Source organism: Arachis ipaensis, chromosome B03, assembly GCF_000816755.2.
Source record: "Arachis ipaensis cultivar K30076 chromosome B03, Araip1.1, whole genome shotgun sequence".
Lineage (NCBI taxonomy): Eukaryota > Viridiplantae > Streptophyta > Magnoliopsida > Fabales > Fabaceae > Arachis > Arachis ipaensis.
The window spans coordinates 26,776,201-26,797,440 of NC_029787.2; the positions used below are offsets into that span (position 1 = coordinate 26,776,201).

Below are 21,240 nucleotides of genomic sequence, written 5' to 3' on the forward strand. Positions count from 1 at the left end.
TATTTTGTATTTAAGATATATTTTATTTTAATAATTGATTTTAAATACTATTTTTACTGTATACTTAACATGTTTTTTTAATGTATACTTAAATACTATTTTATATCATTTAATGTTTTTTTTTTCTTCTCCCATGTGTTTTAGACAAATATGTAGTGAATAAGAAATGGTTAAGAAAAGTGTTAATTAATGATATCGTTATTTGCATACCAGAAAATGATAATAATTATTACGACACTAAAATGTATTTTGGTTGAGAGCTCCAGACCCTTTGAACATCAGTAGGTTACTCAGAGATTGGTTAGAGTGCATCAATGTCTGTGAATGATAACTAGACTACTGTATGTTGGAATTTTAATTTTAATTATATCAATCACATAGGAATATAGGATATAAGATGACATATATTTATCAAAATTATGTCGATAGATTTAATCTGTATATTAGTCATATTATATTTCTGGATAAATAAGAATGCATGGACTCCGAATCTTTGTTCAAATAAACACAGGATGTCGCGTTAGTTAGGTACTAATTAACACCTTTAATCTATACTAAAATTACAAAGGCCAAAGTATCTGAGATTTTGCAGATAAAGATTACAAAAAATGAGTGAAGATTTATATAATTATATAAATATATAGAAATTTTATTTTGCAAAAGATGATTTCATACATTTCATTTCATAGAACAACAAACTGACAAAGTACAGAAAAGTGGGGATCTTCCAACTATACTTATCATAAATTATTCATTATATATGGTCATCACTGGTTCACCAAAGCTAATATTAAGTTCTCTAGTTATTTTTATACATCTTACCAAAATATGACAACCATCTTATTAGAATAAAATAACCTTAATTCAACTCTAAAAATGAGTTTAATTAAGTAATAGGAGTGAAAATGGTTTACAATCCATAGTAAAAACCTTATCTTTAAAGAATAAAAATTCTAATAATATGCAAAACAAAATTTTTATATACTAAAAATTAGTCCATTTCTTAACAAAAATGTTACCAAATACCTTCGAGTTAAACTCTAGTGAATTCTTCTGTACTTCTGAAAGCTTGCCATGAATTCCTCTATTACCAGACCACCATGACTGGTTCACAATATCTTTATACCCAGGATGAGTAGCCCAAGCAGCAACAAATCGGAAAGGTCGATTCCCTTTAGGCTGAGGACGACCTTTACAACGCACCAGAATAGGGCAATGATCAGACTGAAGCCTATTTAAAACTTCTGCATAAGCCTCTGGAAAGATAGATAACCAACTACTTTGGTACATGATGATTAATATATTTTTTTTTGCAAATTGAATAATATTACATGCAATATTTTTTAATTTATAATAAAAAAGTTTAGGGGCCAACAATTTTGTTAAATTCTGGCCATCATGTAACCAACAAAAAAAAGTGAGTCATTGGATAAAATCTCACACTAATCTTACACCATTAAAACCATCATTAAGACTATTTAATGGCTACAAATAACAAAAGCTGCTACCCCTAACATTCCTCTTATAATAATATAATTACAAGTGATGACTCTCGTTTCTCGTACATGATGATTAGTTTTTTTTTTTTTTACAAATTGAATAATATTACATGTAATATTTTTTAATTTTTAATAGTATAATTACGAGTGATGACTTACATACATGTTCAAAAAATATAAGAATACAGAATAAAAAAAAAACTCATTATCATTTTTAGGTTTTTTTTTGTGAGTCATCACATAATTATGTACACGAAGAATTCTTCACTAATTTATACATCTCTGGACAATGTAATTTCAGGCGCTGGAATATTTGGCCACCTCTCAGATTCAAATCTTGGAAGGAAAGGTTCCCTCACTATGGTTTGCATCCTAAACACCATCACCGGAACGCTAACATCACTCGCTCCTAACTACCTCTCCTACGTCACTCTCCGCTTCCTCACCGGCTTCAGCACCGGCGGCGTTGGCCTTTGCGCCTTTGTCCTCGCCACCGAGCCGATAGGGCCCACAATGCGCGGCGTGGCCGGCATGTCCACATTTTACTTCTTCTCTTCCGGCATCGCCCTCCTCGCCGGCATCGCCTACCTCTTCCCAGAATGGCGCCAACTCTACATCGCCTCCACCCTGCCATCTCTTCTCTACATCCTCTTTGTTCTTCCCTTCGTCTCCGAGTCACCAAGATGGTACCTCGTGAAGGGAAGAATCAAAGCGGCCATGGCGATCATGTCCGCCATTGCGACCACCAACGGCAACCACCTCCCGCCAGGTGTTATTCTGGCCCTCGACGAGGACTTGTGTTCGCCAGCAGTGACACCGGCTATAAAGAACAAAGAAGCAGTATCGGGTTGTGTAGTGGACATTATTCGCTCGCGAGTAACGCGCACGCGCTTGTTCCTTTCAGTGGCTATAAACTTCATGTGTTCCGTGGTGTACTACGGCCTCAGCCTCAACGTAGTAAACCTTGGAACCAACCTTTACCTTAACGTCATATTGAACTCTATATCTGAGATGCCAGCTTTCATGTTAACAACTTTGTTTTTGGATAAGTTAGGGAGGAAGCCATTGACCATATTAACCCTGTGGTTTAGTGGGTTCTTTTGCTTTCTAGGGTCCCTAATAGGAAACAAAGGGGCATGGCAAGGTGTTAGAATGGTGTGTAGTATTTTAGGTATATTTGGAATGGCAGGGACTTATAACTTGTTGTTTATTTATACGGCGGAACTGTTCCCCACCGTGGTGAGGAACGTGGCGCTTGGGTGCACCACCCAAGCATCGCAGATGGGCGCCATTTTGGCTCCCGTCGTCGTGATTTTGGGAGACTGGTGGCCATTTGTGGTGTTCACAGTTTGTGGGATGAGTGGAGGAATGTTTGCGTTTTACTTGCCAGAGACTCTGAACCAACCGCTCTATGATACGTTAACTGGAATGGAGGCTGCTGAGAATGATGAATCTGATGCCACAACAAGTGTCTGATCATGCTTGAGATTCTTTTACATGTTATAATTGTCATGTTGTTATATAACGAGAATAATAGAATAGCAACAAAGTCCTGTTCGATTCAGTGATATGTTAAGCTGTTGTTAATAATGATCAAGGTCGTCAAAAGTAAGAGAGTTGATAAATAGATAAAATGATAAACGGTTTTGCGAGATAGAGAATCACTCTTGTAATTAATGTGAATAACTTTGATCCAATCAAATAAAAAAATACTCCATAAAACATCAAGAGAAACATATAGAACGTCAACGAGCTGTTATTTTTTATTCCACTAGCTGTGACAAAGAAATATCTGTTAGAACGAGTGCTTTAAGAGTACTGTCATCAAGTCTATTAAGAGAAGGATACCTCACAATTGAAGTTAGTTGGAAAGACTTAGTCTAGCTCATCATCCAATGATGAGATCTCTTATCATAGATGGACTCTTCCTCAAATAAGATATTAGCTGTGTCCGACTCATAAGGAGGCTAAGTCGCAGCAAGCGAATAAGTTATTATACTTCCTTTTTGTTTACATGTTTTGTAATTATAAGAAAGAAATTCTTTTTTATTTATTTGGAATGATGATTCATATCTAGAAATATATGAGTCTTTTTTATCTTTAATGGATTGATATGAAAAAAGATCATATTCATATTGTGTGTTTTTTTAAATGAGTCTAATTGTTGATTTTTGTAAGAAATTGATTTGATTTTTTCGTATGAATCACATTTTTTAAATCTTTATTTTGAATGACATGATGTTTATGGATTTTATTTTTTTATTTTTGTGGCACTAATCTAGACCATCTCCTCTAAGATAAATTATATTGATAATGACTCTTTAACAACTAATTTGTCCATTGATTCATTAGAGAATTAGGGGAGAGAGTTCTTGGATATAAATTTAAAATCAAATATTTTTTGTATTCTAAAAAAATAATTTTTTATTTCATTCTTAAGAAAAGAAGATTTTGGATGATATGCAAAAGCATATTTTAACTTATATATGTTAATAATTTGGGTTTCAGATAATTTAAAAAAACATATGCTTGTGACAACGACGATACGTCACAAATTTATGGGAATTCGCATTCCTAAAATCATAAGATCTTTTGAGCAGCGAAATAAAGTAAATTAGACTTTTATTTGTTTGATAAGTTCTTTTCACATTTTCTTCATTATTGTAAATAGACTCTTTTTTTTTTGTTTTTAATTCAAGAAAAAGTTGTACATCAATGCTACAAATTAAAATGATACACAAAAAGATATTTAGGTATATCCTCTCCATGAGAAAATTAAAAAAAAAATGCTTTGAATTGTCATCTAATAGAGGATTTTGTAACTTATAAGCTAATAGAGGATTTATTTTTTGTAATATCTACCAAATATTTTTTAATGCTAATTCTTTAGCATAAAAACTTGCTTTCTTCGAAATAATATTTCTATTTGCTGTTAAATTCTCCCTTTTCTTTTTTTTGGCCATTTTTTTTATTTTTTAATGATTATCTTTCATTTAGTATTTATATCCTTTTTTTAATAAAAAATTTGTCCAATTAATAGAGTTTATTCTAGTATTTGTGATAATACTATGAAGGAATAAGAATAAAAAAAGATGAAAATTTTTTTATTAATTGTTGATTGATTGATATATATATAGCATTGGCCTAAGAAAGATAAAAGCAAATAAAGATAAGATAAAAATAACTAAAGACCAGATAAAGATAAGATAAGATAAAATAATAAAGACTAAAATTATAATTAAATCTATGTATTCTGTTGGGCTGAATTTGTGGGCCGCGAGACTTCTTTATTGTTGTCATGGACTAAGGTGGAAGAGTAGTTTAATACGCCCCCGCAAGCTGGTGGATAAAAGATGTCAATAATCCACAGTTTGGATAAGTTCCGATGAAATTGTTGAGGAAGACGCGTCTGACGTGGTGACGCAAAGGGAGATGCCTGAGGCGGAGCTAGAGCTGCCGACGGCAAAAATATAAAAGGAAATGCTATGCTTGAGAGAGAGAAAGAGTAAGCAGCGATCTTCATAAAAAAAGGGAAAAGCGTGTAGAGTGCGATAAAATTGATCTTTAGAGGGCGCATATGGCGCAATAAGAGTGGTCTTCAGAGGGCGCATAGAGCGCAATAAAAGAGGTTTTCAGAGGGCGCGTAGAGTGCAATAAAAGAGGGCGCGTGGAGCACAATAAGAGTGCAGATGAAACTGCTAAAATAGAGTGCATATTGAACTGCTGAAACAGAATACAGACATGTCTGTTGAAACAGAATGCAGACATGACTGTTGAAATAAAATACAGACGAAACTGTCGGAAGAAATGAGGCGCAGACGAAATTGCTGGTAAAGAACCGGGGTAACCAAGACTGAGGTAGGATTTTCACTTGGATGCATGTAACTAAATCTATGATTATTTACTGTGGGAGGAGGTTGAAAAAGAAGCATGGTAATTTCTCACCGAAAAGATGATAACTTATATATCTTCCTCAAGGAGGATACCATGACTCTGATACCATGATAAAATTGTAAAAGAATAGGAAAAGAAAAGATGAAGAATTTTTTATTGATTGTTGATTGATTGAATTGAATTGATTTGAATTATAAATTATAAAGGTAAAACTAAATATATATAGAATATTGGCCTAAGAAAAGATAAAAGCAAATAAAGATAAGATAAGAATAACTAAAGATTAGATAAAGATAAGATAAGATAAAATAATAAAGACTAAAATTATAACTAAATCTATGTATTCTGTTGGACTGAATTTGTGGGCCACGAGACTTCTTTATTGTTGTCATGGGTTAAGGTGGAATAGTAGTTTAATAATTTGATTTGTAAATAGTTGGATTTTTCTTACTCATTGTTGAATCATTTTGATTTTTACTTAATTTAAATCCAACGATTTTTTGGAATGTAAGTAGCACTAAAGTTGGGAATTGTTTTATTTTTTCGTTCATAAATAGAAAAATTTTGATGATCTATTTTGCTCTTTTTTTAAAAAATTTAAAAACAATTTTGTTCTTGTATTTAAAATCCAGAGAACCTGAAAAAAACGATTTTGCCATTTTTTTTAGTTTTTAGTTTCGTTAAAATAGAATGAAAGAAGGCAAATAAATTTCGAGTAACGTGAGAAAAGGACAATTCCACTTCCGTTCCCAAAAATTGTTAAAAGGTTAAAGTCCTTTTTTTTTTCATTAGATCCTTTTTAGTGGATCGTAGCTTAGATCTGTGCCAAGGATTCAGATGAAAAGGAAATCTAATTTATATCTGAATACCATCTAATAGCCACTTTTTTGAAAATTTTGTTTCGGATAGTTGAACACCATTATAGGTGCATTTAATATACATTTCTCTATTTCAATCCCTAAAATCTTCTGACCATTCGAAAAATCGAAATAAAAACATACGAACAATATTTTTAATTATTATCAACGAAGGCAATACAATATATTTTCTAAGAATCGATTGGGTTATTAATAACGAGTCTCTTATTACTTGAGCAACCATAAAACTATCACAGGCCTCTTCTATTGCTATACGTCTTTTTTTCTCTTGTTTTTTTTGTTCTTTTGTCCTCCTCCTTACTTTTTTTGTCTCTTCTTCTGTATAATACAGATTTTTTAATCCTATTTTTGTCTGCAGCCTCCTTTGGAATAGAAAAAGCATTTGTCTCATTGGTTCAAAATTTTTCAAAAAAAGAAATGGGGTTTTTCAATTTTATTCAAAAAATGGGGCGAACACATACTTTTTTGAAAATTTTTTCAATAGTTTTCAGCCTTTGAACACGTATGGATCCTTTTATTATGTCTCGTCGAAAATTTGGTTGTTGTGCATAACGTATTAAAGCCAATTTTCCTTTTTTATCAGGGTTATTTGTTTCTCTAGTATTCCCATAAGGATTAGAATCTTTTGATTTTTTAGTATGAGTAAAAATAACTATACGTTTGGCTTTTCGGGAACGAATTCCATACTTCTGTTCATCTTTGTTTCCCTCTTCGAGGTCTTGGTTTTCATCGATTAGTTTGTAAGGCCATCGAGGAACTTGTTTTTCGATTTTCTTTATTACAATACATTTTTTTAATTGTTTTATCCTTCATATCTGTTCAAATTGCATCAAATAAGAATTTAATTTTTTTAGGCATTATGTGTGCATGTTCCAGAAAGAACACAAGTCCTTCAAAATTCAAGGCTGATACTGATTTTTCAGAAAATTTATGGATTAAGTTAAAAAAAATTAATTTCAATTAAAAATAACTTTTGATATATCCATGTTCTCTTTAAAATAACTAGTTTTTTGAATACTAGAAAGAAGGAGACTATGAATCTTATTTATTCAAATATCATCTTTTTATAAGTTTTATTATTAATTGAGGATAACAAAAAATTGTTCATTCGACCACGACAGAGTCCATTCAAGAAAGAATCATATAGTTTAGGTAAGTTTTTTGTTTGAGTCTCTTCATTGCATAATCTAATTCGTTTTTGGAATATATCCAATGGCATAAATTCCTTATCTAGAACTTTCGTCCTGTTTAGAATTTCGTTGCTTAGTTTTTTTTCTTCATTTTGAGAGTTCCAATAATTATTCAATTCATCGTAGAAGATTTTTTCTCTTGTTAAAAGGTCTATTCTTTTTTCCATCATTTTTAGAAAAGTCGACAAATTGGGTGGATAGGCAAAAGATATTCTTTCTTTTCCATCATTTTGACATGTATCAAAAAAGAATTGTAACATATCATTTCGTACGACATTTTTAAATCAAGCGTTTTTTATATATCGTAACGGCCGCTTCCATCGCCTAAAATAAAAAAAAATTGTTACAAGGAATTTCTTCAATACCAATTTTTTTTATCTTCGGTTTCGATGATTTTCTTTAAATTCTTACCCTTCCTTGCAAAAAGATAAGAAGAAGTATCGATTTCCAAAAATATTTTTTTTTCTCAGTTCTTGTTGTTTTTGAAATTCTTTCAACATAAAATTTGTGTTTTTCAATTTCACCGCTTTCTTTACTTTTTGAACGTTTCTTTTCAATAACAAAGGGAAAGGGTGTTCGGTCTAAATAGTATAAACACGTAAGAAATAAAAAACACTAAAGAGTTGAGCCATAGAAGTTCGAAATTCTGATAAAATGGACTTCTTAGAGCGAATGCGTTCATTAGATTTAATAACATTATTTTGTTGTATCCAGACAAATTCAATCTATTTTATGAAAAAATGTGACCAATTAACCAACCTCCAAAATCACTTGTTAAAAACAACAATTTATTGTTGCATATAAACATATGGATGTTTACTAATCTGATTAATATGGAACTTGATAAGACAAGGGAGTTAAATAACTGAAAAATAAGATTAGTAAAGAATATTTTTTGAATGCTAGATTTAGGTATTGAATTCTTTTTTTTTTCCCCATAATTCAAAAAGTCTTTTTATTATTGCCGAAGAAATGAAATAAAAGATAGGATAGAGATATGACAGTTATTATATGAGGTCTACCCAATACTAAATGCAAAGGCGCATAATAGATCAATATGAACATGATGAGCTGTTCCGTAATAAACCCAATTATTGCTTATAATTTCTTCTCGGTCCCTTGCATAATCCGAGCTCGAAGAAAAAAGAGATAAGAGGGCCCTATGAAAAATGTGCTCAGAAATTCATAATAGAGTTCGACCACAACGACTGAATTCATTATCTTAATGTATAAGCATACTAGAAAGACCAACTCCAATCCTAGTAAGAAGAAGATAGAAGATGGTTAGACGCCAATTGAAAAAGTAGTAATTTTATTCATAACGACCGGGTGGCTCTTTTTATCCTCTCGATCTACTAAAGCAATTTCTGACGGTCAATCCTAGTAGAACTTCTAGTCCGACAAGGGAGAGACGTAGCAGGCACGTATCGATGTGCAAATGATGGGCAATTTTTTTATAAGATCTAGCTGTGGATGATGTTCCAGTTAGAAAGTAAATATCATTTTTATTTATTAATATTTGTTTCGGTCAATAGAAAGACATGGGAGCATATATATGACACGGTACAATGATGATAAGTGAATTGCATGAATATTGGGTGGTATGAATAAATAATACTTGGTGAGTTAATTGATAAATTATTGGATAAATTTGTTATAAATGTTCGTAGATTGAGTGCGGAAATCTTGAAAAGAGATAACATGATGATAAACATGGAGTAGATGCTTATAAAGTAGTTTTATGCAAATTAGTAATGATGGTTCTCCTTTACTAACTAACATAGAAGCTTAAAAGTAAAAATTTTATACAATTTAATAATCCAACAATTAAGTATAAATAAAAAAATTCCATAAAAATGCAAAACCTTACTTTCTTAGTAACCAAACACAATTTATTGTCTCCTTTTGTGCTTAACAAAAAAACTATATTCGTATAAATAAAATCAAACTCATAACTTTAGATTAATAAGTTATTTACACATAATAATAAAGTCAAACAATATGCACGTTAAATTTACAAATTGAAATATTAGTACATTCACTTTGATACAAAAGTGCTAATAATATATCACAATTATGGAATATTTCTACAAAATTTATGATGTAGAAAATAGCTCACTTCTAGAATATATATTATTCATATAAGTAGGAACACATAATGACATGAAACTACACATGCTACATTTTTATTAAAGGACTTCAGATTTGTTGGATGAATAAGAGAAATTGTGCCCAAAAGAATGGATAAATTTTTATATTCTTTATTTTTTGGTGAGTTTCTCAAACTTTTTCTCTTCACTTTTATGCCCTTATTTATGCTGTACAACCAAAAAGAAAAAAACCTAATCAGTCAATTTATAAAAACAAAAAAAGAGTGCTACCATTCATTTGCAAAAATACTTTAATCCATGATTCAATTTGATTATGTACGGTGGTTGACAATAGAACTAAGTTGATTCAAAATTTATCACTCGTCCTTTTCGAGTTTGGAACTCATATAAAGCTCTGGAGTCATTGATGGAGCACTTGTCAGATAAACATTTTTCTGAACTCAGCAAAATCAATGACATGATTTTCTTGTCTATAACTGAAATTTGAAGAGAAAAAGATGGTTACGAAAGGCAATGAGAGAAAGACTCAGGTGAGATAGATATGTTAAAGGTGAATGAAACTGAGAGAGAGAGAGTTCAAGAACAGAGAAAATTGAGAGAAGAAATGGAATTGACATTAACTCAATCTACAGTGAAAAAACTTGAGTTACCATCACTACGGCAACAAGTTTATATAGTGCTAGTTCAATTCTAACTAACCACTTCCAGCTGGCAATAATAATAACAAACTTAGTAACTAATCTACTTAAGTTATATTCCGCTGTGTGTTGCTATATGATATGTGTATGGGTCTGCACAAGGTTCTCCATCAAGTAACACCCTTCCTCAAGTTGGGAGTGTAGATGTCCAACAGTCCCAACTTGCAGTGAAGTGTTGAGAAAACAGCAGGGGACAGCGGCTTTGTCAACAAGTCAGCTACTTGTTCTTTGGTCGAGATAGGCATCAAATGAATAAGTCCCTCCATGACCTTGTCGCGTACCACATGGCAATCCACCTCAATATGCTTGGTTCTCTCGTGAAAAACTGGGTTGGATGCAATATGGATGACTGATTGACTACTACAAAAGATGCTGATGGGTTCAGTTAGAGACATACCAAGGTCCTCCATCAAGTATCCCAGCCAGATAGCTTCTTTGGTGGCTGTAGCTAAGGCCCTCTATTCAGCCTCAAAGAAGCTGCATGAAACAGTATTCTGCTTCTTACTTTTCCAAGAGATTAGAGCAGACTCAAGAAAAAAACAATAGGCAGAAGTTGAACGTCGTGTGTCTGGACAAGCTGTCCAGTCAGAATCAGAGAAGCCTGTGATGCATAAATCAGTAGAAGTGGGAAAGAATAATCCCTGAGCAGGTGTAGATTTTAGGTATCGCAAGACTCGATGAGCGGCGTGTAGATGCAAGCTTGTCGGTTTGTCTAAGTACTGGCTAAGCCGACTAACAGCATAGCTAATGTCTGGTGTGTTGGTCAAATACAATAATTTTCCAACTATCTTCCGATATTCAGCTGAATCGGACAGAGGATTTCCACTATCCTTGCTCAACTTCACACTATAGTCCATAGGTGTCGAGATTGGTTTGCAATCGGCAAATCCATAGTTAGTAAGCATGTCCACAACATACTTCCTTTGGTACAACGCGATCCCTTTATCTGAACGTGCTACCTCCAATCTGAGAAAGAATTTCAAGTCCCCAATATCCTTGATTTTGAACAGATCATCCAGGACACTTTTGATTTTGTTGATCTCAAGAATGGCATCTCCGGCCAGTACTAAATCGTCCACATAAACTAAGACAGCAGCAAAACCAGTTTCACATTGTTTGGTGAAGAGGCTGTAATCAGAACGGCGCTACTTGTACCCCAGCTCCAATAAAATAGATTTGAGCTTGTTATTCCATTATTTACTGGCCTGCTTGAGTCCATAAAGTAACTTCTCTAGCTTGCACACTTGTCCCTTGCCAATATTCAGCCCTGGTGGAGCAACCATATACACCTCTTCATCAAGATCTCCATGAAGAAACACAGTATTCACATCTATTTGCTTCAGGTACCAATTTTTCGCTGCTGCCAATCCAAGTACCATTCGAAGGCTTGTGAGCTTTAGGACTGGACTAAAGGTGTCTCTGTAATCAATACTAGGAACTTGTGTGTAGCCCTTGGCAACAAGACGTGCCTTATGGCGTTCTACAGATCCATCAAGGTTATATTTTACCTTGAAGACCCACTTGCATCCTATAGGTTTCTTTCTAGGTGGCAAGGAGGTGATTTTCCAAGTCTTGCTTTCATCAAGTGAATCAAGTTCAGATTTAATTACCTTTTTCCAGCAAGGTTGAGACATAGCCTCCTCATAGTGCTTGGGCTCAGTATTTGTGGATAATGCAATCGAAAATGCTCTATGATTTTTTAGAAAGTTTCTCATATGACAAAAATTTAGATAGAGGATACTTACAGTGGGTATTGACGGAACAGACGAGCTTGGTGGTGAGATTTAAGCACTGATAGTCTTGAAGATAAGAAGGAGGTCTTCTTATTCTCGAGGTCCTTCTTTGCACATTCTACTCAGCAATAGGTACTGTAGGACTTGTCTCATTACTAGTGTTAGTGTTAGAGATAGTAAGTGGTGGTGAATTGTGAGAAGGCTCAATTGATATTGAGTCTGCATTAAGAGAAACGTCATTATGTGAAGGTTGACCAATGAGGTCATGCTCCTTTGGGTGTGACTCAAGATTAGCTAGACCTTGGTGTGTTTGAGGTTGAAAAATGTCATATGAAAAAGGGGTCAACGTTCATGGATTGTTGCTGATTAGATGCAGTTGTAGCTAAGGAGTTAGTTTCAATAGAAAAGGGAAAGTGATCTTCATAAAAATGTACATGTCTTGAAACAAAAATTTGTCTAGTTTTCAAATCCATGAGTATATAGCCTTTAACACCCTCCCTGAATTCTAAAAATATTGATTTTCGAGCTCTCGGATCAAGTTTTAATCTATTTGAGGTGATGGTGCTAGCATAAGCTAAGCAACCGAACACTCTAAGAGTTGAGAGATCAGGGGTGGTGTTATGTAAGATTTAAAATGGTGATTGATTGTTTAGAAAAGTGCTTGGAACCCGATTTATGACATAAACTGCATGGAGGATAGCAAAATTCCAAAAACATTTTGGGATTCCAGATTGAAAGAACAAACTTCTTGTGACAGATAGAATATGTTGATGCTTTCGCTCAACAATTCCATTTTGTTGAGGGGTCTCAACACAAGAAGTTTGGTGTATTATTCCTGTTTTAGCATAGTAAGTTTTCATTGAAAATTCCAGCCCATTATCTGTTCTAATGTACTTTACTTGGCTGTTGAACTGAGTTTTTGCAAATTGAACAAAATTTTTGACTATTGTGCAAGCTTCAGCTTTGGTTTTCATTAGATAAGTCCAAGTGAATCTGGATTTGTCATATACTATTGTTAGAAAGTATTTGTGGCCAGCAATTGAGGGAATTGCAAGAGGGCCCCAGATATCAATATGAAGAAGTTCAAATATGCTTGCTGAAATAGTATTGCTATTTGAAAAACTCAATTTCTTTTGCTTTGAAAAATGGCATGTATCACATGGATCAATTTTTGTGTTACAATCTATAAAAGGAAAAACAAATTTCATTACATGGAGTCTTTCAAAAGGTAAATGTCCTAACTGAAAATGCCAAAGGTTTATTCCTTTTATTTCTGACTTTGGCAAGGTAAGAATGCTTGCTGTTTGTGCAAAGTGAGGCATCACTGCTTCTTTGTTCAGTGTGTAAAGCCCCCCCCCCCCACAAGCTCTAGCTACTCCAATCACTTTCTCTGAGTTGGTATCCTGTATCTCACATTTTTGGTCATCAAAATTCATATGACAATGCAAATGTGATGTGGCCTTAGAAACAAAAATCAGCTTGAAATTGAAAGAGGGGATGTATAATGCATCAACAAGGTAAAGTTCATTTGTGAATATGATAGTTCCAGCAATTTTGCTAATGGCTAATGCACCATTAGGCAATTTTACAAGGATTGGAGCTATCTCATGATATGTATGAAAGTCATTGAGTGAGTAAGAGACATGGTCAGTTGCCCCCGTGTCCATTACCCATGATGCAAATTTCTTATTTGAAACATTCAATGCGAGAATGTTTGATGTGAAATACATAATATGTACCAACTTATTTGGATGAGGTGTTGGCAAAGGCTCTTTGTGAGGATCAGCACTGTGACTTGGTTTCTACGCTTCCTTGTTGAGAAGTTCTAATAAGGCTGATTTTTGTTCAGGTGTGAAATCAAGACTTATTACATCACTATCCTGTCCACTGTAAGGGTTTTTGAGATTCTCATTGCTTCCGTCAGAGTCAAATTCAGCTGCACTTATGTTGGTGAATGCTGTGTTATATCTTTGCTTAAGGTGTAGTGGCAATCCATGCTTTTTGTAGCATGTATCAACAACATGTCCTATCTTGCCACAATGTGAGCATTGCATCTTGCCTCTGCCTCCTTGTCCTCTTCCAAAGCCTGGATTTTTGCCTCCTCTGCCCCTCCCTCTCCCTCTACCTTGAAAGGCCTCTGCAGTGTTCAAGAGAGTGGCAGGTTGAGTGATTGTCTGAGCTATCAATTTTGGTTCTGAGACAAAATCGAAGCTTTGAAATTGTCTCTCTTGCTGTGTGAGAAGAGAGAAAACAATGTTGATATTTGGGAGTGGATCCATAAGCATGACTTGTAACCTAACCCCAGCATATTGTTCATTCAATCCTCTAAGAAATCGAGTAACCTGATCTTCAGTTCTAAAGTCCCTTATGACTCCCAATCCACAACTGCAATTTCTTCTACACTCGCACGAAGGAATTGCTCTAAAGCTGTCCAGATCTTCCCATATCATCTTCAATTTTGTGAAGTACACAGTCACACTCATTTCTCCCTGCTTAGTTGCATACAGTTCTTCTTGTAGCTCAGCAATTCGGAAGCGGTCACCTTGGTAGTACCTATGTTTTAGGTCTTCCCAAAGATCTAGTGCTATGGTGTTCCAGCTCACACTTTTGGCAATGTCAAGTTCTAGTGAACGATTGATCCACCCAACTACATATGTATTACATCGGTCCCATACCTCAAATAGGGGATCGTGCTTTTCTGGTTTATCTAAACTACCATCAATAAACCTAAGTTTGTTCTTTGATTTTAGAGCAAGATTCATAGCTCTACTCAGAAAAGGACTCGCAGGATATTGGCTTGGTCCTCCGTTGCTTTTGTTTATGTGTGCTTGAATTGCAGAAAGTTGATTCAAGAAGACTGAAATTCCCTGAGGATCGAGGTTCTCGTCTTTGATTATCAAGTTTGAATGATTAAGCTCCTTCTTCAATCTCAATCCCTAGAACACTCTTCAATCTCCACACTCACCGTACCATGTTAAAGGTGAATGAAACTGAGAGAGAGAGTTCAAGAACAGAGAAAATTGAGGGAAGAAATGGAATTGACATTAACTCAATCTACAGTGAAAGAACTCGAGTTACCATCACTATAGCAACAAGTTTATATAGTGCTAGTTCAATTCTAACTAACCACTTCCAGCTGGCAATAATAGTAACAAACTTAGTAACTAATCTACTTAAGTTACATTCCGCTATATATTGCTGTATGGTATGTGTATGAGTCTGCACAAGGTTCTCCATCAAGTAACAAGATAATTAGAGTTAGATCTGTGTCCTAAACCCTTTAACAAAATTATATACTAATAATTCCCACCTTAGCAACATCAGTATGCCGAAATACCTAGGATTTCAAGATTCATTTGCACAGAAGTGAATACATATAAATATTTTTGTCCTCACTAAATTCCAAACCAAAAAGAATAAAATGGATATGAGAAAACATAAAATTTTAGCAAAAGTAATATAGTAGTGATTGTATTTGAGTGTAACTAGTAAAATCTTATATATGTATAAATCAAAGAGGTCAAAATTTTTAACTCTCAAGCGATCTTTAAAATTTGGATGCTTTTATAGGATTTAGAGAAATAAGAATGGGTGGGTAGCTCTATTGAATTATTATGTTCAAAAGAGACACTCTGATTTTTATTAAGCTCCTATATAAATTCTGAGGCAATTTGAATGACATCATCCAAAGCCTCCAATCTAATAAAAGCTAATTTAAAAATTATATTTATACCATAAAATATTAAAATCTATAGCTATAATCCTATTGAATTCCGAAACTACTACATACATCATAATTTCTTCCACAAATGAACAACAAATTCTTCATAAAATGCATAATTACAATTGCTACTATAAGCGTTTACCAAACCTTTATGATGATGTTGTATTTTCAATTATATCAATTATCAAATATAGTCACTTATACTTCTTTTAATTTATCAAATAAGTCACATTTTATAAAAAAATTTCACTTCTAGATTTCTCTTATTTTCTCAACTTTTCCTCTATCACTTCAACGAAATCAAACAGGGACAACTAAGGAGGAAAACAAAAAATAGATAAAGATAAACATATCACAATTCGACAAAACTAAAAAATAAGATAGATGCACAATTTATGAAGAAATTCTTATATAAGTCATTTTACATTCTTTTTTCATTAGAAACTTATAAGAAAACACACATTCAAAACCACTCGAAACTCATTAAACAATTCAATAGTGACAAATTACTCCATTTCATTGGCATATGGAGAATGAAGTCATGAACTAAAATGAACTGATGCCAAATCTTCTTTTATACAAAATCATTCAAATAATTCCCACCAACTGCAGAAAATTAAAGAAAAAGTTTTGAATTAACAGATGCATCTAATAGGTAAAAAAGTTTATATATAATAAAAAAATTTCATCAGCTTGATTTCAACTTTTAATGAAAAATAAACAAACAAAATGTTATCCATACTCTGGATTTTCAAGTTCTCTGAGTTCATCAATTGATGCAACAAGTTGAGATATTGTCTTTTGAGTGTTGTTATATATATGTTGTATATATACGTATAGACTTTTTCTTTTATATATTTTACTTTGGTCTCTCTTAGAGGCTTTTTGGAGAACTAGGAGTTTACTTTATGTATTTTGGATTATGTGGGTTGTATATATATGTATATGATATTCTTCGGCCGGCTTTAGCTTCGCAGGTTGAGCTCGGAGCTCGATATTCTATATCTTTGACACTCTGATCTTATTATATATATATGTCCTTACTTTTCTTCGTATGTAAGTTTCTTGGTACATGAGCGTTGAGCTTTTAATTTCACGATTTTGTTTAAACTTTTCTTCAAGGCTCCTCGACTATTAGGTAGCGTTTGTTTTGAGGTACTGAGACAGAGATTGGGAGACTAAGACTCAGTATCATGTTTGTTAGTTCTACTAAAATTTCTGTCTCTATCTCTAAAATTTCAGTATTTCAGTACCTCCAAAAAGTAGGGACACAGGGGACTAAAATTTTTAGAGATGGAGACTGAAACTTTAATAACAGTTTATACCTAAAATATCCTCATTTTAATTAATTAATTCTAATTTTACCCTTTGTACAAATTAAATTAGAGTTTCATTCTTGTTTCAATTTTTGTCTCCCACTTTGCACTAAACAGAATACTGAGATTTATTTCAATCTCTGTCTCTTGGTCTTTGTCTCTCAGTCTCAGTCTTTCCGTCTCTGTCTCTCCACCAAACGCTACCTTAAATTCCTACAACTACTATTTTATATATTTTTTTTTTATTTTAGAGGTCGTAATACCACACCACCTCTATTTTACAGCTTAAGCGTAAAGCTCTGTGTGGTAGGGTGTTACATTCCTCATCGTATTTCCTTGAAATGAGAAGGAAAATAGCTTGCTTTAGTGTTTTATATGCTGGGCCATGGATCCGGCTTGGGCCCGATCTAATCGGTTCGGTCCGTTTGGCTCAATTTTGGGTCAAAATATTTAAAATTAGTGTCAAAATTCGTCTTTTAATTATTTCTACTCCATTAAACTACAAAATTTAATTTTTTAATTTCTTTAAATAATAATTAATTTAGTGGTTAATTATTTATTAACTACCAGGAGTTTACAGAATGTCCTTCTCTTTTTTTTTAACACGAAAAACTTACACATAAATAAGACTTCTTAACCTAACTATTTACATTCTAAAACAAACTAAATTCCAAAACTAACAAGATTTTTAACTTCTAAAAGCTATTTCAACTATTCAAATATACATTTCAAAACAAAAATCTAGCAAATCAAGCTAACAACTAAGGAAAATATTTACAAGAATGATAAAAAGAGATGATGAAGTTTGGAAGGTTTTATCATGGTGGGGTGTCTCCCACCTAACACTTTTATTTAAAGTCCTTAAGTTGGACATTTTTGTGAGCTCTTTGTCAAGAAGTCTTGTGTTTGAACTCATCTTTTATCCTCCACCAATGCTTGGACCTCCAATGATCTTCAAGATTTTCAAGTAAATGCACCAAGCTTTGATGAAAGTTGAACCAAGCTTCAAGCTCCCAAAATTGATCTACATGATGTATACCGGGATCCAAATTAAAACCTTATTTCTACACCCATCTTCTTGTTGATTCATGTGATTCCATCTGGGTGGCAAGCATTTAGAACTCTCACTAAAGCACCCAAACATCCTCCTAGATCCACTCAATTTAGTATTCCGCCAACCATGGAAATTGAACCTTGGGGTTTAACCTTAATGAGCTTTGAATTATGCTTCCAACCACTACCTAACTCCCTCTTACTCTCCAATCCAAAAAGAGTCCTAAGTTGACTATCGTCCATTTCAACCAAACCATATTCAAGTAGGATAATAAAGCTTAAGGTTAAGAGTTTTACCCACTTAAATGAAGGAATGGATAGTGACTTAGGAAGAGAGGTCTCTAATGGCTTTAGCAATGTGAGTTCTACTCCCTTTTGATCCTCTTGTATGATCTCCACCTCTAGACAAGCTTTCTCAAGCTCGTTTCCTTCTTCAAGTTCTTCTAACTCTTCAACCACTTCTTTCAATTCCTTGATCTCAACTTTCTCCACTTGTTGTAACTTATGCTTTAACTCCTCTTATTTTCATTGAGGTTTCAAGCTCTCTTCCACTTCACATGCTTCAATTGAAGTTGCTTCTTCACTTTTATCCGTGAAAATGTTTGAATTTTTGGAAGAGTGTATTGGGGCTAAGTGCGATAGAGTTTTGGCCAAGGTAGCCATTATATTTTCTTACCTCTTTTGATACTCTTCTTGCTCTTGAAGGAACAATCGGAGTGCTTTCTCCTTTGGGGGTTGTGGAATAAAAGAGGGCTCATCAATTGGGAGAAGATTTTCATATGTAGAAGATGGTTGATATTGGTAAGAATATTACGGTGGTGTGTATGGAGGTATGTGTTCAAGAGGGATTTGAGGGTATTAGTGTTAAAAGGGTGATGGTTCTAAATGTGATTCATATGGTTGTTCATGAGGCACATAGGGTTTATGGCATGGTGGATATGAAATTGGATTATATGAAGGTGTTTGGTGGTAGAATGGGATTTGAAAATTTTGTGGTTGAGGGTTATGTTGAGGGTCTGATTCATAGGCATATGGTGGTGAGGGTTCATAATAATGAGGATCACCATATCTATTGAATTGGTGCGTACCATACGGAGGATTGTGCTCATAGTAAAGCGAAGGAGGTTGTTGCCATGAAAATTGTGCATAAACATGTGGTTCATCCCTCAATTGATTTTTCGTCCCATAGTGTGAACCAGCATTGAAGTTACCATTCCCTACAACATAGTAATAACCAAACTCCAAGCCAAAAGGGTGAAAATTCATAGAAAAGAGAGAAAATAAAAACAAAAGATATCAAGAAACAAAATAAAACCAACTTGTAACTACTAACAAAAACAAGCAAACAACCAAAAAGTAAGCTATTTACATATTAACATATTCACAATAGCCAATAACAAGCACACAATTACAGGTCTCTGGCAACGATGCCAAAAACTTGATGGAAGGGCCAAATATCGGTCTGGAATTCTCTAAAAAAGAATTGCTTCGTCGATAGGATAGTTCCAAACTAACAAATGACCCTCAATCAAAGTTTAATTTGTTTGTCATAACACAAACCAATAAAAATCGAAAGTATTAAACCTTAGGTCATCTCTCAAAGGAATTGTAGTGAGGTATGCATATTATTGGCTATGAGAAAAAAGGGGGTTGTGATAGAAATTGACATAAAATTAAATGGCAAGAAAGTAAATGACAATTAACTAATAAAGTAAAGGAAATTCAAATGTTAAAAAGGATTTTGGCAAGGGTTGAGAGTCGAGGTTTCCTATTCTAGTCATTGACCACAAACATGGTAATTGTGAAGAGTTAATCCCACTTAGTCAACCCTAACATCGAGGATAAGTCAAATAGGCATAATTGATCTTAATCTACAAATCCTAACCAACTCACTAATTAGCTTAGTAAAAGACTAGCGTTAGTGGAAACAAAATCAACTAATAACCCTAAATCACCAATCAATATTGGACATCAATGACTCAAGGTCACCTAAGTCCTCAATCCCAAGCCAAGAGTGTGAAAAACTACTCTAAAACTAAAAGTGACATTTTATCAAACACTTGACATGCATAAAAGAAAAAAAAATATGATAAAGTGCATGAATAATAAAATCTATAACTACCAATTGCAAGAAAACAATAATAACAACTCAATTAAGAAACAATAAACATAAAAATACCGAATTGCATTAAATGGAATCAAAATTAACAAGGGTTCATAAACATGAAAATAACAAACTAGAGAAATAAACAAAGAACAAAAAGAGAATTAAGATGCTAGACCAAGAAATTGTAAATAAAACTAAATCAAAGCAAGATCAAAACCTAAATTTATAGAGAAAACTAAATCTAAAACCTTAAATTCTAAAGAGAAGAGAGAGCTTTTCTCTTTAGAAATCTAATCTAAAACATCATAAAGCCTATTTTAATTGATCTCCTCTTCATCCTCATTGAGTTTGGCTTGAAATACTTTAGAAATGAGTTATATTGGACCCAACAAAGCCCTGAAATCACAACCTATGTGTTCACTTAAGTGAAATCACGTGCTGGCAGTCATACGTATGCATGATTTCGCAAATTTCCAAAACATGTGTACGCATGAGGCATGCATATGCACAGCTTGATATTCATGCGTACGCATGAAGTGTGTGTACGCATGACCTTGAAATGCTCCAAAACTTTATTTGTTCATGAATTCTCCATTTTGCATGCTTTTTCTTCACTTGTTTAAGTCATCCTTGTCTTTTAAGCCTGAATCACTTCAACAAATACATCAAGGCATCGAATGTGATTAAAGTGAATTAAATTTAGTAATTTAAGGGCCTAAAAAATATATTTTTAATCTTAAGCACATTTTAAGAAGAGTTCGTAAAACCATTCTATTTCAGTGAATAAGTGCATGATAAGTTGATAAAATTCACTTATTTTAATACAAAATAAACCATCAAATTGTGATTTATCAATGATAAATTATTCCAAAGACAAATCTTCACTTATAACTATAAAAAAAATCTATCATAAACCTGTTGGTAACGTCTGTCGTTGAATCCGATGGTATTGAACACATTTCCTATAGTGGTTGGGTTTGATCTGAATTCAGTTGATTTGTATAAAAAGTAGTATATATATATATATATAGGTTTAG

General features: G+C 33.4%; 3 protein-coding genes and 1 pseudogene across 3 annotated transcripts in view; 1 reads left to right on the plus strand and 3 right to left on the minus strand.

Annotated features, from left to right (window-relative positions):
* Positions 1–3,147, plus strand: part of LOC107632838 (organic cation/carnitine transporter 4-like) — a 5,275-nt gene extending 2,128 nt beyond the window's left edge. The window contains exon 2 of the mRNA XM_016336483.2: positions 1,801–3,147. Coding sequence (XP_016191969.1) covers positions 1,801–2,975 — 1,175 coding nt within the window. The 3' untranslated portion in view covers positions 2,976–3,147. The remainder of the gene's footprint in view (positions 1–1,800) is intronic.
* Positions 7,539–10,536, minus strand: LOC107632834 (annotated as a pseudogene).
* On the minus strand, positions 10,729–11,985 carry LOC107632833 (uncharacterized mitochondrial protein AtMg00810-like). The gene is made up of 2 exons (XM_016336481.1): positions 11,472–11,985; positions 10,729–11,354 (listed from the first exon to the last, which is right to left on the minus strand). The coding sequence occupies exons 1-2, from the start codon at positions 11,983–11,985 to the stop codon at positions 10,729–10,731; spliced, it is 1,140 nt and encodes a 379-aa protein (XP_016191967.1).
* LOC107632832 lies at positions 13,806–14,765 on the minus strand. The gene has a single exon (XM_016336480.1). It carries the CDS (start codon positions 14,763–14,765, stop codon positions 13,806–13,808), a length of 960 nt encoding a protein of 319 aa, XP_016191966.1.